This window comes from Salmo trutta, chromosome 26 (assembly GCF_901001165.1).
Source record: "Salmo trutta chromosome 26, fSalTru1.1, whole genome shotgun sequence".
Taxonomy (NCBI): Eukaryota; Metazoa; Chordata; class Actinopteri; order Salmoniformes; family Salmonidae; genus Salmo; species Salmo trutta.
This window is the reverse complement of record NC_042982.1, coordinates 39910242-39929484: the sequence shown is the minus strand read 5'-3', so window position 1 is coordinate 39929484 and position 19243 is coordinate 39910242. Positions and strand designations below refer to the sequence as shown.

The 19243-nt window shown below is 41.8% G+C and overlaps 2 protein-coding genes across 8 annotated transcripts; both read right to left on the bottom strand.

The window, feature by feature from the left end:
- Window positions 1-515: 515 nt before the first annotated feature.
- On the bottom strand, window positions 516-1644 carry LOC115163912 (sex-determining region Y protein-like). Its single transcript, XM_029716111.1, has 2 exons — window positions 1613-1644; window positions 516-1275 (listed from the first exon to the last, which is right to left on the bottom strand). Exon 2 carries the CDS (start codon window positions 1248-1250, stop codon window positions 516-518), a length of 735 nt encoding a protein of 244 aa, XP_029571971.1. The 5' UTR covers window positions 1251-1275; window positions 1613-1644.
- Window positions 1645-5059: 3415 nt separating this feature from the next.
- LOC115163756 (acetyl-coenzyme A transporter 1) lies at window positions 5060-13660 on the bottom strand. 7 transcript variants are annotated; one of them, XM_029715920.1, is made up of 10 exons: window positions 13370-13660; window positions 12536-12563; window positions 11393-11835; window positions 11125-11284; window positions 10696-10891; window positions 9859-10061; window positions 9021-9205; window positions 8654-8771; window positions 6125-6340; window positions 5060-5977 (listed from the first exon to the last, which is right to left on the bottom strand). In XM_029715920.1, the coding sequence occupies exons 3-10, from the start codon at window positions 11791-11793 to the stop codon at window positions 5810-5812; spliced, it is 1647 nt and encodes a 548-aa protein (XP_029571780.1). In that variant the 5' UTR covers window positions 11794-11835; window positions 12536-12563; window positions 13370-13660; the 3' UTR covers window positions 5060-5809. The 7 variants fall into 7 exon arrangements, 6 of the variants coding, with proteins under 6 accessions (XP_029571780.1, XP_029571776.1, XP_029571777.1 ...); XM_029715916.1 differs by lacking the exon at window positions 13370-13660 and adding an exon at window positions 12730-13024; XM_029715917.1 differs by lacking the exon at window positions 13370-13660 and adding an exon at window positions 12745-13024.
- Between the last annotated feature and the right edge of the window lie 5583 nt (window positions 13661-19243).

Below are 19243 nucleotides of genomic sequence, written 5' to 3'. Positions count from 1 at the left end.
ACCTTTAGCCAGCAGGGGGTCTACCATACCTTTAGCCAGCAGGGGGTCTACCATACCTTTAGTCAGCAGGGGGTCTTCCATACCTTTAGCCAGCAGAGGGTCTACCGTACCTTTAGCTAGCAGGGGGTCTTCCATACCTTTAGCTAGCAGGGGGTCTACCGTACCTTTAGCCAGCAGGGGGTCTACCGTACCTTTAGCCAGCAGGGGGTCTACCGTACCTTTAGCCAGCAGGGGGTCTACCATACCTTTAGCCAGCAGGGGGTCTACCATACCTTTAGCCAGCAGGGGGTCTTCCATACCTTTAGCCAGCAGGGGGTCTACCGTACCTTTAGCCAGCAGGGGGTCTACCGTACCTTTAGCCAGCAGGGGGTCTACCGTACCTTTAGCCAGCAGGGGTCTACCATACCTTTAGCCAGCAGGGGGTCTATCGTACCTTTAGCCAGCAGGGGGTCTACCGTACCTTTAGCCAGCAGGGGGTCTTCCATACCTTTAGCCAGCAGGGGTCTACCATACCTTTAGCCAGCAGGGGGGAGAGGAGAGGGATGTAGATGGAGATGTGCTCCACCTCCAGGCCTATCTCTGTGATGGTCTGGACTCTCCCTCTGAGGCTCTCTGTGATGGTCTGGAATCTCCCTCTGAGGCTCTCTGTGATGGTCTGGACTCTCCCTCTGAGGCTCTCTGTGATGGTCTGGAATCTCCCTCTGAGGATATCTGTGATGGTCTGGACTCTCCCTCTGAGGCTCTCTGTGATGGTCTGGAATCTCCCTCTGAGGCTCTCTGTGATGGTCTGGACTCTCCCTCTGAGGCTCTCTGTGATGGTCTGGACTCTCCCTCTGAGGCTCTCTGTGATGGTCTGGAATCTCCCTCTGAGGCTCTCTGTGATGGTCTGGACTCTCCCTCTGAGGCTCTCTGTGATGGTCTGGACTCTCCCTCTGAGGCTCTCTGTGATGGTCTGGAATCTCCCTCTGAGGCTCTCTGTGATGGTCTGGACTCTCCCTCTGAGGCTCTCTGTGATGGTCTGGACTCTCCCTCTGAGGCTCTCTGTGATGGTCTGGAATCTCCCTCTGAGGATATCTGTGATGGTCTGGACTCTCCCTCTGAGGCTCTCTGTGATGGTCTGGACTCTCCCTCTGAGGCTCTCTGTGATGGTCTGGACTCTCCCTCTGAGGCTTACATTCTTCTCTATGAACCGTGCTGGGATCTCCGAGGCTACACCAAAACCTAGTCATCTGACGAGGGTGGTGAGGCATGAAAGACCTTGTTAGAAAAGCATTCCTAATGGGAAAAAACGGATATAAGTACAATGTGTTGTAATAAGTTACACTGAACCTTCCTATTAAGTCACCATGAAATATTGTTTGGGCAACACAAAATTGGAACCTCTACTAGCATGCAATTAGCTAAACAAAACCACAGATCATTCTGAACAAAAATATAAACGCACCGTGCAACAATTTCAATGATTTTACTGAGTTACAGTTCAGGAAATCAGTCAATTGAAATAAATGAGGTCCTAAACTATGGATTTCAACATGACTGAGCAGGGGCAGCTTGCCCAGCCAATCAGAATCCGTTTTTCCCCACAAAAGAGCTTTAGTACAGACAGAAATACCCCTCAGTCTTATCAGCTGTCCGGGTGGCTGGTCTCAGACGGTGCCGCAGGTGATTAAGACGGATATGGAGGTCGTGGGTCTGACGTGAATACACATGGTCTGCGGTTTTGAGGCCAGTTGGACGTACTGCCATATTCTCTAATCGACATTGGAGGCAGCCTATGGTAGAGAAATGAAAATTAAATTCTCTGGCAAAAGCTCTGGTAGACATTCCTGCAGTCAGCATGTCAATTGCACGCTTCATCAAAACTTGAGACATCTGTGGCATTGTGTTGTGTGACAAAACTGCACATTTTAGAGTGGCCTTTTTGTGGTTCCCAGCACAAGGTGCACCTGTGTAATGATCATGCTGTTTAATCAGCTTCTTGATATGTCACACCTGTCAAGTGGATGGATTATCTTGGCAGAGGAGAAATGTTTGCTAACAGGGATGTAAACAAATTTGTACACAAAATGAGAGAAATAAGCTTTTTGTGTACATGGAACATTTCTGGGATCTTTTATTTCAGTTCATGAAACATGGGCCAACACTTTACATGTTGTGTTTATATTTTTGTTCAGTATTTTTGCTAAACAGAAACGACAGATCATTCTATTAGCTAAACAACAGATCATCCTATTAGCTAAACAAAACGACAGATCATCCTATTAGCTAAACAAAACGAGAGATCATCCTATTAGCTAAACAAAACGACAGATCAGGACCTTTCTAAAACCAAGGGATGGAGATTGATCATCTGTATATGAAGAAAAGGCTGTTAGGCTGACTAACTAAACAACACATTAGGCAAACAGCTCAACTGCCATCCTAAATTGATCCTGACCTTATAACCTATGCAGAGCTGGTATTTCATTGAACAAGAGGAAAGGACTCATCTCGTCTAGTTAAAACACCACAATCTGTCGATGTCGTTATGAATATTCCCTTGACATTGGCTAGAGACAGAATTTCTCCCGTCTTCCTTCAACCAGGGTTTGTGTGAAATGACTCGCTACCGCCTCTTGGTGGAACATGCCTGCATCCCATTTGGCTTTCTATGCATAACCTAAACTACTTATCAATTTAATACTCCTTGATAGTACTATTACCCCAGCAATTGCTAGTCCAGTACTGATGTTCTAGAAGAGAAAACAGAGATGTTACCTAAAGATGTCGGAACGTGTTAGCTACACCTTTAGTCCATTTTAACAGCTGATCTGCTGTCTCGTTTGAACGAACCGTCTACTCCCTCCCCCTCAATGCTTGAACGTCCCAGTCGGTTCTTACCCGGACAATGGTTCAGTTACCGTCAGCGAACTGAGAAACTATATAAATAGTTAAGAAGTATTTTCTCCTTTCTCGTCTGCCCCAGTCTCACTCCTGGACACCGGCATGTTGTTAAAATGTCTGAAAGACTACAAAAGTCCGTCTGACAACTCAAATAAAACGTCTGGTGTGGCGTTTTCGTCAATTTTTCATTATCTAATCCTACTGCTAAATTGAAAGTTATATATCGTGTATAGAAAATGTTATGCATTGCATAAATTAGGTGTGAGATATATAAAAATATTCTTATTACTTCACACACCCACAAAGGATTAACAAATGATTTAATAATGTAAAGTACAGTATGTTATGAGTAATCAGATAAAACCATTTGAAACCAGAGTGCATATTCATTGTATTACATAAGATATTTATTACTGTAAATATTTTCAATATTACATCTTGGGAATGTTGGTACAAAAGTTACTCAGAACATTTTACAGCATTGCATACAAGTCTCACAGGGTACAGTGCAGAGTTCGGGTCAATCACATTGAAATTCTAGTCAATAATTATAATTTTTTTCTCTAAATGTTTCTAATTGAAAAGCATTGAATAGAATGGATTGGAATTGTAGTGTACTTCCCGAACTGACTGGAAATTAAATGGAATTGATCCCAACCCGGGTAGTCACTCTCCGGTAGAGCACGGCCCTTGCAATGCCAGGGTTGTGGGTTCGATTCCCACTGAGTTGTTCCCACTAGAGACAACTCCAATACCAAGCAGGTCTTTAACGTCAGCTTTTATAAATGGGAGTTGGGAATCAAAGATTTGTTTGCAGCAGCCCATCACAAATCATTTGTATTCCATGGGAAATTCAGTAGTTGAACATTCTTTTAAAAACCCTCCACTCATCTTGGAAAATAACTAGTGGAGTTTTTATTTTTTTAAAGAATGTACAACTGAAATTAAGACAAACCGACAAGAAAAAAAATAAACATAAAAAAAACATTAATTTAAATATTTGGTAAATCAAAACAAGTCAAACATATCCATATGTAAGTGAATGCTGGTAGAGTTTAGGCAATATTTTAAATTGTTAAAAGTACTGACAGACATAAAAGGCAATGTACATACATCAGCATCACAAGATGTAAAATGAAGAGAAAGTTAAAAAATGAAATGTTCAAGGCTAACAAGTGTCTCAGTTCCAGTATGAAGGCTTTGCATTGGTGTGGAAACTCAGCGTGCTCTTTCCCCCACACCCCAACCCTGACTTTCACCTTCAGGAGCTGAGCCCCATCTGAATGTGGACCGGTGGTTAGGGGCAGAAATGAAGGGAGAAACACAGAATCTGATTTATCAGCGTTCCACACATGGATCAATGCTAATTATTTTGTTCAGCCTGATGTAGTATAGAGCAAAGAGCCCCAAAATAAATAAAAATAACTCTTGAGAATTAACAGAAAAACATTGATATTTTCTATGACATAAACCAAACAGAACCGATATAGGCGATCCCAGATCCTGACCTGACTGTTTACTGCCTTCTCCCTTTCACAACCTCTGACCTCTCATTGCTGATTTAGAGAAAATACTGTTGTATTCAAAACATTAGAGAAATACACTGAGTGTACAAAACATAAAGAACCATCCATGACAGACTGACCAGGTGAATCCAGGTGAAAGCTATGATCCCTTATTGATGCCACTTGTTAAATCCACTTCAATCAGTGTAGATGAAGGGGAGGAGACGGGTTAAAGTAGGATTTTCAAGCCTGGAGACAATTGAGACATGGATTGTGTTTGTGCCATTCAGAGGGTGAATGGACAAGAAAAGAATATTGAAGTCCCTTTGAACAGGGTATGGTAGTAGGTGCCAGGCACACCAGTTTGTGTCAAGAACTGCAACGCTGCTGAATTTCACGCTCAACAGTTTCCCATGTGTATCAAGAATGGTCCAACACCCAAAGGACATCCAGCCAACTTGACAACTGTGAGAAGCATTGAGTCAACATGGCAAAAGGAGGGGGGTGCAACTCAACATTAGGAAGGTGTAACATAGTAACTCAATAGGAAGATGTTCCTAATGTTTTGTACACTCAGTGTATATTAAAACAGTACCGTTATAATTTAGGCATTTCTTTTAAAGGGACTATAGATTACCATGAAGAATACAAATGTGATTTCTGACTCCATGTTACACAAAGAAATTTGACCTATTTATCGAGTAGGTCTTGGCTGACCATCTCAAAGTTCATATTTAACCATCTATATATAATGTGGTTTGCTTTTTATGCCCGTTCGTTGATGAATGCCTTTTTTAAATATCCGACCAACCTTAAAATCAGAGTCTTTGAAGAACAGAGCAAGGCACAAATAACAGTGACAGAAAGTTAAATAGTTTAAGTAGCAGACAATGTGGATTGAGAAGGAGCAGCTATGTCTACTGTAAATATTCCTAGCAAGAAGAATAGTTCCTTCTTTTGTTTCCAATGGGACATAGTTGAAGCGGCACCCACAGAAGCCATGGTGAGGATGTGACGTTGCAAGGAGAAATATAACTCTTGACTCTCCAAGAGAGTGTGGTTATTGACCGTTATGGTCCATAGTCTTGTGGTGGCCGGACCACAGTTACAGTTAACGCAAAGAAAGACTGCTGAAAGATAATATATACACTGAGCAAACGGTGGGAAGAAGGGAGGGGAGGGAAAAATGAGGGACACTGAGAAGAGTCAGAGAACGAGAGAAAGAGGGACAGAGAAAGGAGAGAAATAAAGAGAGTCGGAGGAAGACAGACAAACAGAAATGAGAGAGAGAGGAAGTGATGTTCGGGCCAGGGTCAAAGGCTGAGCTGACAGAAGCTTTTATATCAGACTGTAGCTGTCTGGCGATTGGCCTTGCTGGGGTCAGGAAGGGGTGGTGCAGGTCAGGAGCTGGGTGAACGTTGTCATTGGCCGATCCTGCACCTCCACGCTGCAGGGCTGTGGTCCTGCAGCCTTCTCATCCTCTTCCCGAGCCACACCCACCACGTTAGTCCTATCAACACACACACCACCGACTCCACATAGTAACCATCCAACGACGTCACACACACACCGCCCTCCTTAACACACAGCTGTAGGAGGGAAGAGAGAGAAAAAGACATACGTTTAAGAGAAGTATTTCCACAGAATTCACATACTAGCTATTTAATGTACTACGACAGTACAATGGTAAAATTGTCAGGTAATTCTCTTCCATGTAGACACACTCTCCCACTTACCCCCGTCTCCTCTGGGGAGCCACAATTCTGCCCAGCAGCTCCCTGGCACTCCTTAGAGGTGAGTGGGTCGACCATCCACAATGCCAGGGTGGAGGGCCAGTTTCCCCCCAGGTTGGTGACAGTGTTCAGCAGGGTCATGTAAGTCCCACCAATCACTGGGTCACTCACTTTAGCATGGAAAGCCATACAGGCCACATACATGCTGTACAGCGCCACCTGTGGGCAAGGAGGGGAAAGGCAGGAGTTTGAGAAAATGTATATGTATAGTGTTCCAAGCTGGATCAAGTTGATTTATACTGCCTAATTCCACACAGACAGAGAGCTTTGACTACATACAGACTCAGTGAGCATAGCCTTGCTATTGAGAAAGGCTGCCGTAAGCAGACCTGGCTCACAAGAGAAGACCGGTTTTATCACACACTGCCCACAAAATGAGGTAGAAACTGAGCTGCACTTCCTAATCTCCTGCCAAAAATATATATATATGAAAGAAAGAGGAGAGAGACAACAGAGATGGATAGATAGTGTGAACAGTATTACCTGATGCAGTACTATAGTGTAGTAGTAGAGAACAGAGATGGATAGATAGTGTGAACAGTATTACCTGATGCAGTACTATAGTGTAGTAGTAGAGAACAGAGATGGATAGATAGTGTGAACAGTATTACCTGATGCAGTACTATAGTGTAGTAGTAGAGAACAGAGATGGGATAGATAGTGAACAGTATTACCTGATGCAGTACTATAGTGTAGTAGAGAGAACAGAGATGGATAGATAGTGTGAACAGTATTACCTGATGCAGTACTATAGTGTAGTAGTAGAGAACAGAGATGGATAGATAGTGTGAACAGTATTACCTGATGCAGTACTATAGTGTAGTAGTAGAGAACAGAGATGGGATAGATAGTGAACAGTATTACCTGATGCAGTACTATAGTGTAGTAGTAGAGAGAACAGAAATGGGATAGATAGTGTGAACAGTATTACCTGATGCAGTACTATAGTGTAGTAGTAGAGAGAACAGAGATGGGATAGATAGTGTGAACAGTATTACCTGATGCAGTACTATAGTGTAGTAGTAGAGAGAACAGAGATGGGATAGATAGTGTGAACAGTATTACCTGATGCAGTACTATAGTGTAGTAGAGAGAACAGAGATGGATAGATAGTGAACAATATTACCTGATGCAGTACTATAGTGTAGTAGTAGAGAGAACAGAGATGGGATAGATAGTGTGAACAGTATTACCTGATGCAGTACTATAGTGTAGTAGAGAGAACAGAGATGGGATAGATAGTGTGAACAGTATTACCTGATGCAGTACTATAGTGTAGTAGTAGAGAACAGAGATGGGATAGATAGTGAACAGTATTACCTGATGCAGTACTATAGTGTAGTAGTAGAGAGAACAGAGATGGGATAGATAGTGAACAGTATTACCTGGTGCAGTACTATAGTGTAGTAGTAGAGAGAACAGAGATGGGATAGATAGTGAACAGTATTACCTGATGCAGTACTATAGTGTAGTAGAGAGAACAGAGATGGGATAGATAGTGTGAACAGTATTACCTGATGCAGTACTATAGTGTAGTAGAGAGAACAGAGATGGATAGATAGTGAACAGTATTACCTGATGCAGTACTATAGTGTAGTAGTAGAGAGAACAGAGATGGGATAGATAGTGTGAACAGTATTACCTGATGCAGTACTATAGTGTAGTAGAGAGAACAGAGATGGATAGATAGTGAACAGTATTACCTGATGCAGTACTATAGTGTAGTAGTAGAGAGAACAGAGATATGATAGATAGTGTGAACAGTGTTACCTGATGCAGTACTATAGTGTAGTAGTAGAGAGAACAGAGATGGGATAGATAGTGTGAACAGTATTACCTGATGCAGTACTATAGTGTAGTAGTAGAGAGAACAGAGATGGGATAGATAGTGAACAGTAATACCTGATGCAGTACTATAGTGTAGTAGAGAGAGAACAGAGATGGGATAGATAGTGAACAGTATTACCTGATGCAGTACTATAGTGTAGTAGAGAGAACAGAGATGGGATAGATAGTGTGAACAGTATTACCTGATGCAGTACTATAGTGTAGTAGTAGAGAGAACAGAGATGGGATAGATAGTGAACAGTATTACCTGATGCAGTACTATAGTGTAGTAGTAGAGAACAGAGATGGGATAGATAGTGAACAGTATTACCTGATGCAGTACTATAGTGTAGTAGAGAGAACAGAGATGGGATAGATAGTGAACAGTATTACCTGATGCAGTACTATAGTGTAGTAGAGAGAACAGAGATGGGATAGATAGTGAACAGTATTACCTGATGCAGTACTATAGTGTAGTAGAGAGAACAGAGATGGGATAGACAGTGTGAACAGTATTACCTGGTGCAGTACTATAGCGTAGTAGTAGAGAGAACAGAGATGGGATAGATAGTGAACAGTATTACCTGATGCAGTACTATAGTGTAGTAGAGAGAACAGAGATGGATAGATAGTGAACAGTATTACCTGATGCAGTGCGTAGCTGAACAGTACTATAGCGTAGTAGTAGAGGGGGAATCCCCCATCCTGCTTTAAACTGGGAGTCCACCACACCAACACAGCATACCCCAGACCTATCAACAACCTACACAGGAAAACACAAATGTACATGAAGTAAGTGTGTGTGTGTGTGTGTGTGTGTGTGTGTGTGTGTGTGTGTGTGTGTGTGTGTGTGTGTGTGTGTGTGTGTGTGTGTGTGTGTGTGTGTGTATATACCTGAAGGGAAAGGCCTTGTAGAAGACGTCTAGTGGTCGTGGTCCTGCGGTGTATTTACTGATGTGTGTGTGTGTGTGTGTGTGTGTGTGTGTGTGTGTGTGTGTATATATATATATACCTGAAGGGAAAGGCCTTGTAGAAGACGTCTAGTGGTCGTGGTCCAGCGGTGTATTTACTGATGATGAGTGGTAGTAGTACCTGCAGTGGGACCATGGGGACAGCCAGTAACGCCAGCTGCTCTTTAGGAACACCTGCCTCTACCAGTTTCAGACCGGTCACTGCGTCTGCTGCAGAGAAACCCATCTGGAGACAGACAGAGACAGACTGCTAAGTCCCACAGGTACCTTTACAGTGACTGGGTTAGATACTGCAGGTCAATTAGGCTGGTTGTCCAGGCAGGTTGGTTACAGTGTAGGCACCTCAGAAATTAGAGACAGGCTAAACAGTGAGACCACATTCTGGCCTGCTTAACCTGATTTATATAGACATGTCAGGTGAATTACAGGTGCAGTAATCTGTACTGGGTGATATATATAGATATGTCAGGTAAGTTACAGGTGCAGTAATCTGTACTGGGTGATATATATAGATATGTCAGGTAAGTTACAGGTGCAGTAATCTGTACTGGGTGATATATATATAGATATGTCAGGTAAGTTACAGGTGCAGTAATCTGTACTGGGTGATATATATAGATATGTCAGGTAAGTTACAGGTGCAGTAATCTGTACTGGGTGATATATATATATAGATATGTCAGGTAAATTACAGGTGCAGTAATCTGTACTGGGTGATATATATATATAGATATGTCAGGTAAATTACAGGTGCAGTAATCTGTACTGGGTGATATATATATAGATATGTCAGGTAAGTTACAGGTGCAGTAATCTGTACTGGGTGATATATATATAGATATGTCAGGTAAATTACAGTTGCAGCTGTATTGTAGGTACCTTAGCAGTGAGCAGCAGGCTACAGAAGGTGAACACGGCAGGCATCTTGATGATGGAGACCAGCAGTTTGTATGTTTCCATGACGCTCTGCGTCTCCTCCCGGACCTTCTTCTTCCCGTGCTGTCCCCTGGCGTTCTCCTTCTTCATAATGGCCACCAGCGTGGTCGACACCAGGAACACCACGCCCCAGAAAAACAGGAAGTCTGCACCAAGGGAGCCAATCACAGACAACAACAATGTTACAGAGTGGTTACAACAGCAAAGCAGTGCAATGATGGTCAAGGTTTATTCACGCATCTTCTATAGCATGTTACTGTCTGTTGACTGGCAAAACCGTACGGAAAATCATCAGCCAAAAGTTCACTCCAAAACCAGAGTTTATTTTCTCTCACTTCAGCTCAAAAATGACCATCTGTGCTCTGATCAAATTTCCCCAGATAATAAAAAGTTGCTTGGCCTCAAAATTGCACTCAAAAGTGTAACAATGTTCTAAAATGCAAGGAAATGCACATGCCTGGTACGTGTTATACGCAACTATGGTTATCAAGAGATTACAAGGAAACAAAGATGTCCTACAATTCTGATACCATCGTCTTTAGTACCTATTGTTTCCTCAAGGCAAGATGAAAGAATGCAAAACCTGGCCAACGGACATTCCATCTTCAGCAAGGAAGGGTTCATAGAGCTTTGCATGTCTGTAATTGTATTTAATACCAGTTGACCGTAGCAAGATTAAACTAAATATCTGGATTAACGTTCTTCCTCCTGCTTCATAGATGACATTGATCTCTGCCTTCTCATCTTTGTCTCTCCCTCCTTCCCGCCCTCCCTCTGTACCTGACAGTGTCACGATGCCAGTCTCTTTAGGCTCTGCTCTCAGGTATTTGTTGCAGAAGTCAGCTGACTCCAGGGCCAGGAAGAGCACGTTGCCTAGGAAGTAGCCAGCAGTCTGTCCTACAGAGTTACAGGTGGAAGCGTAGCCCACGTTCTCCCTAGACAGCATGGTCAGAGCCCAGCCATCCACTGCTATGTCCTGGGATGGGAATATAACAGAGTTCTGTGTCACAATAACTTGGTGTGTGTGTGTGTGTGTGTGTGTGTGTGTGTGTGTGTGTGTGTGTGTGTGTGTGTGTGTGTGTGTGTGTGTGTGTGTGTGTGTGTGTGTGTGAGAGTGTGTGAGAGTGTGTGAGAGTGTGTGAGAGTGTGTGTGTGAGAGTGTGTGTGTGAGAGTGTGTGAGAGTGTGTGAGAGTGTGTGAGAGTGTTACCTGGGTGGCTGCCAGAAAGGCCAGCATGAAGAACACCGCCGTCAGGGTTATCACATCGGGGCCCTGCCCCTCATCACTTTTCAGCAGCGTATCCACGATAACCGACAGGTACAGCATGAAGAGTCCCAGCAGGTACTGGGTGGGCACCAGCCATGACTTCCTAAGAGGGAGAGATGAGGCTTTGACTCATTTGATTGCAGCTGTCAACCCATCAGACACAATATAAAACATAAAGTTAACGTATCAGTCTTATAAATCATTGTCTTACCGGCGTCCAAACCTGGTCAGGTAGAGCGCGTCAACCAGCGGGGCCCACAGCAGCTTGAGACTGAAGGGCCAGAAAACAAAGCTGAAGAAGGCCTGGTCCTTGTAGCTGACGTTCTTACTCTGCAGGATGAGAGGGATGCTCCCAGCCAGGCCCAGAGGGATGCCCTGGAGGACATAAAGGAAGAGAAGCAGAGACACGTTCCCCAGCTCCCCTCTGATCCCAGGCTGCACACTGGGATGTCCGTTGTTCTCCGTGTCGGATCCTTGAAGCAACGCTTCCCCCTCTTCCTCCAGGTCAGGGGTGGTGTTGCGAACCCGATTCCCGTCACTCATGTCCCCCTGGGGGACAGCAGGCTTCCTCTGCCGCCCGTTCTTATGTGTGACTGAGTCAGATAGCTCCATTGTGGAGCCGCGGGCATCAAACCAGCTGTGCCCTCTGGGAACCTGGAGAGGAAGGATGCAGGCAGGGGTTAGTCATTTTCTATTAGGAAAAATATCTGCTTTGTTCTATCCCTCAGTTTGTGTTTTTAATATGGGTTACGTCTTGGCCAAGGGTACTCAACTCTGCTCAACCTGATAATGAATGAACACCTGGTGTCCCAGGTCTAAATCCGTCCCTGATTAGTGGGGAACAATTAGAAAATGCATTGGAACTGGCTTCAAGGTCCAGAGTTGAGTTTGAGGGCTCTAGGTCTCAATGTTCATTGCCAACACTTGTCTGAGGTTGGTTTCCTTTGTCAAAGCAATGTACAACTACAAACAAGTGAATTCCTTGTCTGGATGAGACCCTAATTAGCATCTCCAGCTTGTACAGTAATGCTCAGCTACTGCATAAACAAGGTTGCAAGCTAGAAGTCTTAATCCACGGGAGAGAGAAGGCATACATTTTGAATAATCATCGTTCTCCTGTTGACTAAGCCCAAGCAGGCACCAGCAAGCTCATGATGTGGGTGGGAACCAAAACAACGTATTTCCTGAGGTTTCTTTTTTTAGCTAATACACACAACAAAAATACCATGTGAATTAAATAAATATGGGTTCAAATGTTAATTGAAGATCAAACATTAGACAATGAATGAGCGATGACAAGATAGTTAGCAAGCTAAGCATGTTATCAGAACGTTATAACAATCTTTGACGTTACCTTGTGTTGTCATGCGACCTTGTGTTGACTGTTGTCATGCGACACCACATGCCAAACCAAACAATGAATGATTAATGAATGAATGTGTCGACTATCATTCAAAAAAATGGATTGTAGTTGATTCGACTGCGAACGTTGCCATGAAACTATGTATGAATTGCATTTAATACGGTCAAAAACACAGACATAGCTACCTATTTGGCCTTCACCTGGTTACATCGGTAGATCGTTTTTTCAGAGGGCGAGGAAGTGTAGCTATGTGTGTAACGTCGACATGAGTCCGTGTGCTTCAGATGACGTGTCAAAATGATGTTAATAAAGGTTCCGCTTGGATCTGCGTACACATTCTTATGCGTTTCGTGTGGTTCAGCCCAATAATGAGCCTAACGCTGTTAGGGGAATAACCTATGTGTACATTTAATAATCTGCTACTGTATTTTTGTTGTGTTATCTGTGATCGTTTTGTTCGTCTTGTGTAGTTTCTTAATCATTGTACCTAAACTGTATGTGTAAACATGTTGTAAGTTGCTCTGGATAAGAGCGTCTGCTAAATGACTTAAATGTAAATGTATACGCAGGGCCCAGCTGTAAAAGAGACCTTGGTCTCAGTCTGTGTTCCTTGTTTAAATAAAGGTAGAATAACGTTACTCCTTATAGTCCAAGGACCTTGTATGTTTTGTTTGAAGCTGAATTGACTATGGAAGCCAAAACAGCCAAATAGTCCCATCTAAACGTGAATAGATTCTCATTTGTGTTATGGTTCAAGAAACATATATATCCCTGTACTTTCATATCACATCAAAATCATTTCACAAATGCAAAATACACACTTACTGTACACTGTTTTAACCGGTTTTAACACAGTTGCGGCCGAAAGTATTTGGAGTCTGCCTTCCGTTTACACACAAGTGTTATGAGACGCAGGTCGTTTTCTGTAAACATATATGCGCTGTAACATTGTCACATGCCATAACACTGTGTATCAATTTAACCTTTTCTTTCGAAAAGTACTTCTCGATGATATGAAAGATAGGAAGGTCGTTATGCTTCCAAAACCGTATCGCAAGTGTTAATGTTCAGACCGATCGTTAGCGCTCTTAATAACAAAACTCCCCAGTACAGAAGACGCCTGCGTCTATCGACTCGTAAATGTTATGAAGTGGAACTGAGAGTCATGATCAAAGGTCACTCACTACAGTTGCAAATGTCAATCTTTAATAAAAAGAATAAGAATGTAAAAAAAAATATATATATATATATATATAAATATATATATAGTATGTATATATGTATATATATATGTATATATGTTTTTTACATATATGTTATATATGTCTATATGTTTTATATATATATAGTATGTATATATGTTTTTTTTATATATATATCGTATGTATATATGTTTTTATATATATATGTTATATATGTATATATGTTTTTTTTAATTCTTATTATTTTTATTAAAGATTGACATTTGCAACTTTTGAGGATCTGGGGACCCATGCCAAATATATATACACACACAGTAATAGACACACAAATATCATACTCCCCAAAAGTGCTAAGCTCCCATTATTGTAATGATGAGAGGTTAGCATGTCTTGGTGGTATGATATTGGTGCATTTGTAACTTTCTCACTCATCATTATTCACAATTAATTCAGGACTATCCACAATCATGGTAGCAGTGTTTAGAAACATATTATATTCTTATTTAAAATAAAAGTCAGTACAAAATTACACAATACATTATTTACCATTCATTTCTTTTGGGCACAAAATAATAAAAAAAACAACAACAAAAAACAGCAAATGTGTCCAAAGAATGTGTAGTCACAAGCTTGATGTAGTCATTGCGTGCTATGAATATGGGACTAAATACCTAGCATTTTAATACTTCAATAAGTTTGTCCCAATACTTTTGCTGGTGGGATTACTTACAAAAAGTGCTGTAATTTCTAAACTGTTCACCCGATATGGATGAAAATATCCTCAAATTAAAGCTGACAGTCTGTACTTTAACCTCATATATTTTGAGTTTAGATCCAAAAGAAGAAAAAATGCTTCACTGTCCCAATAATTAAGGAGGGCACTTGTATATATTGAATCTAATAGCTAATCTCTTCTAACTTTTTGTTACATATTATATCTAAGAATTATAGATTATAGTTATAGATTGTGACTAATAATTAGAGGGCCATGGATTTAAGTAAAATAACGGAAAAATAAAATAAATAAATAGTGACCACACTCTCGATCCTACGTTTATTACTTAATGTAATCAAATCAAACGTTATTTGTCACATGCACCGAATACAACAGGTGTAGACCTTACCATGAATTGCTTACTTACAAGCCCTTAACCAACTACGCAGTTAAGAAAATAGAGTTAATTAAAGATTTACTAAATACACTAAAGTAAAAAATAACACATTAAAATAACAATAATGTGGGTACCAGTGCTGAGTCAGTGTGCGGAGGTACAGGTTAGTTGAGGTAATTTGTACATGTAGGTAGGGGTAAACTGACTGCATAGATAAAAAACAGGGGGGGTCAATGCAAATAATCCGGGTGGCCATTTGATTAATTGTTCAGCAGTCTTATGGCTTGGGGGTAGAAGCTGTTAAGGAGCCTTTTGGACCTAGACTTGGTGCTCCGGTACCGCTTGCCGTGCGGTAGCAGAGAGAACAGTCTATGACTTGGGTGACAATTTTTTGGGCCTTCCTCTGACACTGCCTAGTATATAGGTCCTGGATGGCAGGAAGCTTGGCCCGAGTAATGTACTGGGCTGTACGCACTACCCTCTGTAGCGCCTTACGGTCGGATTCCAAACTGTTGCCATACCAGTCAGTGATGCAACCGGTCAGGATGCTCTCGATGGTGCAGCTGTAGAACTTTTGAGGATCTGGGGACCCATGCCAAATATTTTCAGTCTCTAATGAACCTGCCATTATTTTTTGAGCCCATGTCCTGTGAGACACATGGTAATATCTCACCAAGGATTTCATCACATCTCCATGTTTCATTGATCTCACATTATAAGTTACTTGTAGGCACACTGATCATTTGAGAGGATAGAAATTATGTACTTCCACACACAATATTGTACAGTAGTAGATTATTATTTTAAAAAATACATTGGAAAATGTACTTACTTGTTAACTCAGCTGGTTTGCGGTAATACTCATAGGCCTACTGCTTGACATTTCTACAATTATTTTTTATTTTTTTTACATTTTAGTCATTTAGCAGATGCTCTTATCCAGAGCAACTTACAGTAGTGAATACATACATTTCATTTTCATTTCATGCATTTTATTTTTAAGTACTGGCCCCCCATGGGAATCGAACCCACAACCCTGGCGTTGCACACACCATGCTCTACCAACTGCGCCACAGGGAAGGCACTGTTTTCCCCAATTTTCTTAGAAATGTTACATTTAAGGTAAGTCTTGTTTTTCTAAGGGGGAACAGCACCTTTCAAAATTGACTGACGTTCATCCTCTAGTGGTCATTTGGTACAAATACAGTTTCAAGAGAAACCTGACATCCATTGACACTGGGATCATTTAACCCCCAGATAGGTTTTCTCCCTGTCTCTCTCATACTGTGATAATTAACCAAGTGAAATATTATCCACAGCAGTACTTTTGGCCCGTTTACCATTGTACATTTATGCATCACTTTCTCATAGAGAGGGAAGGATTGGGAGACAGGGCAGTGTCGGGAGAGGAATAGAATGAGAGAGATTGTGTAAAGCCGCTGAATAGCTTTTCCTTTAACCCGGCGCTGATTTCTCTCACAATATGGAGGCTATATCCTATGATACATTAATAGTAAATTCCTCAGAGCAAATCTCTGCCCTCCACTGATAGCTTGAAAACAGTTTTATTTCATACAGGCTGCAGTTGAATTAATGCAGGACATTTTCTAAATCTGATATAATTTGTCAGTTTGTGAATGGATCTCTTACTTATATTTTCATTCTAAGAGTGACAGTGTCAAGGTGAGGTGTTCAGATGGGAGGCACCCTATGTTTTCTTAAACAGACTTTAGAAGGGTAACTGATAGTCCTTTGGCCCATATCACCCTGCTCCTACCAACTCACCCGACCTAAAACAAGAGCTATGTTGTGAGGGGCCCCCTTTCATAGTGCTATAAGTAAATGCCATGTAAAGCATCCATCGTGTCAACCAGGGTGAGTCTCCATTCTGTGTCTAAGGTAATGAATGACTGCACGCTCCTATATGCCACAGCTATGAGGACCATGTGAAACTGCTTAATGTCATGTGACCAGACCAGGCAGACAGGCAAACTAGGAAAAAGCATGTGACACTGCGTTAGCTAACCCCATACACAAGAAGTCACTGTTTCAGATAGAAAGGGGATGAGGGTTTGGGGTGGATTGCTAGGCCTCAAACTTGAATTGACAGTCCACTATATCAAATCAAAGTTTATTTGTCACGTGTGTCGAATACAACACCTTACAGTGAAATGCTTACTTACAGGCCCTAACCAACAGTGCAATATTTAAGTAAAAAATAGGTATTAGGTGAACAATAGATAAGGAAATAAAAAACAACAGTAAAAAGACAGTGAATAATAACAGTAGCGAGGCTACATACAGTAGAGGCTATATACAGTAGAGAGGCTATATATGGGTATTATTTGACATTACATTATAACTACATAATAATAACCATTTTATTTATCTTCTAATTTCCCCCGTCTTGGCCTGATCTAGTGGTACTCATTTCTACAGTATTTTTCTGACAATTTGCCATTTAGAATGGATCATTTCTCCCCTCATTTCCCCCTCTCAGCATTTGATACATGGGAGAGATGCTGTTAGAGAGAAACCTCCCTGATAACTGCATCCATCCAACCACGAGTCAAATTATATATCCAGCGGCTTTCTTTATTATTTTACAAATATGATTCATCTTTAAAATAATGATAATAATCCCACATGAACAAACCAGAATGTTCCGGGTGAAACATGACCCTACAGCACAACAGTTGAATCCTTTTGTTCCAGTAGTGGCATTCTGTCTCTTTGCTGTGAGATTCCTCTCCTCTGCCCTCCTCGGGTGTTCCATAATTTAACTGAAGGTACACAATACAGAGCTTGAACAAAGGTTCAGGGTTTTGTTTGTTGACTTTTTCTTCTGCCTTCAACACAATCCAGCCTTACATCCAGCCTTCCTGCTTCGGCCGTCTCTCCTTCCAGTTCTCTGCTGCCAATGACTGGAACGAACTACAAAAATCTCTGAAACTGGAAACACATCTCCCTCACTAGCTTTAAGCACCAGCTGTCAGAGCAGCTCACAGATCACTGCACCTGTACATAGCCCATCTATAATTTAGCCCAAACAACTACCTCTTCCCCTACTGTATTCATTTATTTATTTTGCTCCTTTGCACCCCATTATTTATATTTCTACTTTGCACTTTCTTCCACTACAAATCTACCATTCCAGTGTTTTACTTGCTATATTGTATTTACTTTGCCACCATGGCCTTTTTTGCCTTTACCTCCGTTATCTCACCTCATTTGCTCACTTTGTATATAGACTTATTTTTCTACTATATTATTGACTGTAGGTTTGTTTTACTCCATGTGTAACTCTGTGTTGTTGTATGTGTCGAACTGCTTTGCTTTATCTTGGCCAGGTCGCAGTTGTAAATGAGAACTTGTTCTCAACTTGCCTACCTGGTTCAAGGTGAAATGAAATAAATAAAATAAACATTCTGGCACAGAGACTCATTCAGGACTTCTCCTTAGACGGAGGGCTGGTTTTGTGACTGTTGGACTTCCTGAGCCAGCGGTCACAGCGGATCAAGGTGGGTCCCCACATGTGGGACATACGCACCATCAACACAGGCACTCCTCAGGGATGTGTTTAGTCCCCACTCCTGTACACTAATAGTTGTACTAGTTCCCATCCTGACAAACACCTTAAGTTTGCAGAAGACACTACCCTCGTCAGGCTGTTGCATGATGATGTGGAACACCATGGCCCGGTCCTAGATTACTTGGTAGAGTGGTGTGATGAATCACACTTGGTCCTCAATACCAACAAGACCAAAGAGATGTGCATAGACTTCAGGAAGCGTACAACACCTACCTCTGCAACATCTATCAGAGGTCAGAACATAGAGATTGTAGAGGAATATAAATACCTGGGTGTCCTCTTGGACAATAAGCTTCAGTGGAGTAAATGTCCAGACCTGATCTATAAAAAGAGCCAACAGAGACTGTACCTTCTCAAAAAGCTGGTATCTTTTAATGTTAATTGTACTTTACTGACTCTGTCTTACAAATCTTTCATTGAGAGTATTTTAACTTTTTGTATTGTTTGTTGGTTTGGCAATGCCACTGTCAGCCAGAGAAATATGCTGAGAAGGATTATCACCACAGCAAGCAAGGTACTTGGAGCCAAACAGTCAGACCTGGATGAGATCTTTAAGGTCATGGCCCTCTGCAAGGCTCACAAAATCATTTTAGACCAAGCCCCCCCTGTACCCAGACTTTGAACTACTCCCCTCTGGGCGCAGGTATAGGGCAGCCATCAGCAGGAAAAACACAACTAGACATTCATTTGTGCCAGGTGTGATATCCCTCCTAAATAGCTTTGGCTAATGTTCCTATCGACTCAGTAAGGCCAGCAGGCTAGCCTCTTTTTATTGGTATGTAACCATTATGAA